Genomic DNA, 4,443 nt, shown 5'->3' with positions numbered 1-4,443 from the left:
TTTTTCCATCCTTGCCCATACTTTGCTACGTTTTATTTTAAAAACACCGTTATATAATACTGAATATATAAACGTATTTTACTGAATATATAAACTTGAGAGACTATATATAAATATGTAGTTTAATTATATAAATATAATTACGGAATACTGCAGTCAGCCTGATTTGATTGTGACCAATCCTTCGGTTCACAAGCTCTGCTACAATAGTATAATTCTTTTTCGCAATTTTTGGTTGTTTCTGTAGAATAAACAGAGCAGTTTTGTACTGCACTGTTTTTGGATTCCTCTTCGAAATATTTATATAATACCTGTAACTAATTGCAACAACGGAATAATAAATAAAATATATACTAAATGCATAATACATAATTATATAATACATAATGCATAATTTTTCTTAACTGTTACATATATTAATTATATATTTGCATAATTTCTTACTTCATTTTGGGTTATTTGTCACACAAATGTGTAATGCCAAAAAAAGAAGTACTACATAGTGTAGATGATATTGAAGAATGTATTTCAAAGTTTCAGTATGCGAACAACAAAATGAAGTAAGAAATTATGCAAATATATAATTAATGTAACAATTAAGAAAAATTATGTATTATGCATTTAGTATATCATGATTCACGTTATTAAACAATAAAATATACCTTAATTTTAAATAATGTGAACATGTCTAATATTAATTTATAAAATGTAACTAATGTAATGATGTATAATTTGTACAAAAAATCAATATTAACAAAAATTAAACATTTTAATTGGTCGCGACCGGTGTTACGAGTTCTGATTGGACATTCAACGGCATTTTTAATATTTTCTAGTACTTTTGCGATACTGCCATAAGCCAGTGACCAGTCGCGCTTCTCTGATAATCTAGGACTCTAAGGGTGCGTTCCGAATTGCGCTTGAAGCGCGTAGACTGCAATACTGATGCGGTACGCTTCGAAATCGTTCCGTTTTTTCAATGCGCGCATAATACGCATGAAGCGCTTGAGAATTTCGGAACGGTTTTCTGAGCAACCTATGCGCTGAGTGGGCTATAGTGGGGGTATGAATGTTAAAAATGGACAATTTTCAACTAGTTGCAACAAAAAAGCTTGGTCTAAAAAAAACACACTGGTTAACCTAACTAACGTCTAACTATTAATAAAGTGAATTATAATACGTGCATTCCGTTTCATGCATGATGTATAAACGTACCCTAAGTATCATTTTATTCTTACATATTTTAACATTCAATGAATAATGAGGTGAATTCAATGATAAAATGATACTTAGGGTGCATTTCACGATAAATACATTATAATTTTACTTGTTTGTGCTTTCTCCATTTCTTCTTTAGTAACTAATAACGTTAAAATTTCATTTTTATCCTCTATTAATACTGGAAATTCAATTAATTCGTTATTCATTTTTCAAAACACCAACGACACGTGCTTTCTCGATGACGCTACCGTGTTTCTCTGACCTTAGAGTCCTAGATTATCAGAGAAGCGCGACCGGCTTATGGCAGTATCGCAAAAGTACTAGAAAATATTAAAAATGGCGTCGAATGGCCAATCATAAGTTTGATTTATTCGGCAGCCATTTATAATAGCGATAAATCAATCTTATGATTGGCCATTTGCGTGTCCAATCAGGACTCGTAACACCGGTCGCGCTTCTCTGATAATCTAGGACTCTATCTGACCTGAGCGCGTTCCGAATTATGCTTAAACCGCGTAGACCGCTTAAACGCATGAAACGCTTCAACTGCCTCAAGTCGAAGGAGAAGCAGTCTACGCGCTGGGAGGAGTGCTAAGAATTTAGTACGGGTAGTACAAGCTAGGGAATTCGTAGCGCTCTCGAAGCGCTTTCAAAGCGCGCAATAGCTAATTCGGAACGATTTTCTGAGCACTTCACGCGCTTCAAGCGCAAATCGGAACGCATTACTGAACTGTCCGAAAGAGCGTAGGGGCACTTTTTCGGGATTGGTTTTTAAAAGAATTTTTTGCGCGTTAACCGCAGGGCGGTCAGCCAGGAAGAGTCGGACCCAGCAGGCGAAGAGCTACTCGCAGCTTTCAAATGGCCACGCTCGAGGACAAGTCTATCTGGGAGGATGGAGAGGTACGAGATTCTGCATTTCGCAGGTTATGTGGTGCACGAATGACAAGCACATCTGAGCGCATATACATGTAACACCAGTAGTGTTCTGCTGTACTTTGCGACCGACACAACAATCAGCATGGATTGATTGATTTTAATTTTATTTCTCTTCACGTTCTCTTACTCCTTTTTCGTTAGCTGTGTCCCTTCTAATTCTCTTAGTAATAAGTTCATTTTTTTCCTCTCACAGTAGGATATCCGCTTCACTTAAAAATAATATAAGAAGGTTGTTTTGCATATCAATAAAATACAAGAACTATAAAACGAAAGTCTCTCTCTCTCTCTCTACGTTTATATATTTTTTTCTCTGGAATTATTGGATATTTATATTAATTATTTAGCTGTCACTAAGATATTGAATTAATTTATTCTTTGATTTTATTTGAGCAGATAAGGTCGTTTTAGTAATGATGAATAATTAACATTTTTTACTTTAAATTCAAGACTACAAGAAGAAATAAGTTAATTGAAATCTGTTATTATTTTGTTTCGTTTTGTCTGTAATCTAAAATTAGTGTAATCTGAACTCTAAAAAACAGGAGTGATACTTGAGTTTTGTCTCAGTCAAATCAATATAAAGTTGCATTTATGATATTGTCCTTCCTCTCAAATTGGCAGTACAAATATTTTTTTATAAAGAATTTTGTAAAAAGAACTATACTGTCTCTTTCATAGGAAACGTTGGGAGAGGATGTCTTGCGAATGTCCACGGACGAAATCGTGTCGCGTACGCGACTTTTGGATAACGAAATCAAGATAATGAAGAGCGAGGTGATGCGAATCTCGCACGAGCTCCAGGCGCAGAACGATAAGATTAAGGAGAACACCGAGAAGATCAAGGTGAACAAAACCCTCCCCTACTTGGTGTCCAACGTCATCGAGCTGCTGGACGTCGATCCGCAGGATATGGGCGAGGAGGACGGAGCGGTGGTCGATTTGGATGCGCAGAGAAAGGGCAAGTGCGCTGTAATAAAAACATCGACCCGTCAAACGTACTTTCTGCCCGTGATCGGCCTGGTCGACGCCGAATCGCTGAAGCCAGGTGACCTGGTGGGTGTTAACAAGGACAGTTACCTCGTGCTGGAGACTCTGCCGGCCGAGTACGACGCCAGAGTCAAGGCTATGGAAGTGGACGAGAGGCCTACGGAGCAGTACTCCGACATCGGTGGGCTGGACAAGCAAATTCAGGAGCTCATCGAGGCGGTTGTGTTGCCTATGACGCACAAGGAGAAGTTTGAGAACCTGGGAATACAGCCCCCCAAGGGCGTTCTACTCTACGGTCCACCTGGCACCGGAAAGACCTTACTAGCCCGGGCCTGTGCTGCCCAGACGAAATCCACCTTCCTAAAACTGGCCGGTCCACAACTGGTGCAGATGTTCATCGGCGACGGCGCCAAGCTGGTGAGAGACGCGTTCTCGTTGGCCAAGGAGAAGGCGCCGGCGATAATATTCATCGACGAACTGGACGCCATCGGCACGAAGCGCTTCGACTCGGAAAAGGCGGGAGACAGGGAGGTGCAACGTACGATGTTGGAGCTGTTGAATCAGTTGGACGGCTTCAGCTCGACCGCCGACATCAAGGTGATCGCCGCCACGAACAGAGTCGACATCCTGGACCCGGCCCTGCTGCGATCCGGACGCTTGGACAGGAAGATCGAGTTCCCGCATCCCAACGAGGAGGCCAGAGCGCGCATCATGCAGATTCACTCACGCAAGATGAACATGTCGCCCGACGTGAATTTCGAGGAATTATCCAGATCCACGGACGATTTCAACGGAGCGCAGTGTAAAGCTGTTTGCGTAGAAGCGGTAAGCGCAGGATAACTACTAATTAGGGCTGGTGATTTGCTTCGAAGGCTTCGACATTCAGACTTCGAAGCTTCGGCATTAAAATCTTCGAATTCTTTCGAAGCTTCAAAGATTCGAAAAATACATTCGTGCAAATGAATTTATTCAAAAAACTTACAAATATTGTAAATAAAAAGAATTAATATATATGCCCAAAATATATATTATACGTAATTATTCCTAAAAAATTTGAAAGTATTATAACCTAAAATATTACAAATTAATAATTAAACTTGATATATATGTAAATAAGAAAAGATAATGATCAATAAAATAATCAGATTAAGAAAATTCAAAAAAATTCAAAAAAATTCAAAAAAATAAAAATAAATTTATTCTTAAATAAATGAACAAAAATATAATAAATTAATATAATTGTTTTGGCGTCATTGAATCTTCCTCAGTATAAAACAATCTTAAAAATAGAAAATTTAA

At 38.3% G+C, this 4,443-nt stretch overlaps 1 protein-coding gene across 1 annotated transcript; it reads left to right on the top strand.

The window, feature by feature from the left end:
- Positions 1-1,818: 1,818 nt before the first annotated feature.
- Positions 1,819-4,135, top strand: LOC105455205 (26S protease regulatory subunit 6A). The gene is made up of 2 exons (XM_011698334.1): positions 1,819-2,121; positions 2,836-4,135. The coding sequence occupies exons 1-2, from the start codon at positions 2,080-2,082 to the stop codon at positions 3,982-3,984; spliced, it is 1,191 nt and encodes a 396-aa protein (XP_011696636.1). The 5' UTR covers positions 1,819-2,079; the 3' UTR covers positions 3,985-4,135.
- The last annotated feature ends 308 nt before the right edge of the window (positions 4,136-4,443 follow it).

The sequence above is a fragment of the Wasmannia auropunctata genome, unplaced genomic scaffold (assembly GCF_000956235.1).
Source record: "Wasmannia auropunctata unplaced genomic scaffold, wasmannia.A_1.0 LD335907.1, whole genome shotgun sequence".
NCBI lineage: Eukaryota > Metazoa > Arthropoda > Insecta > Hymenoptera > Formicidae > Wasmannia > Wasmannia auropunctata.
Note: the sequence above shows the minus strand (reverse complement) of the source record. Positions and strands in the feature narration are given on the sequence as shown.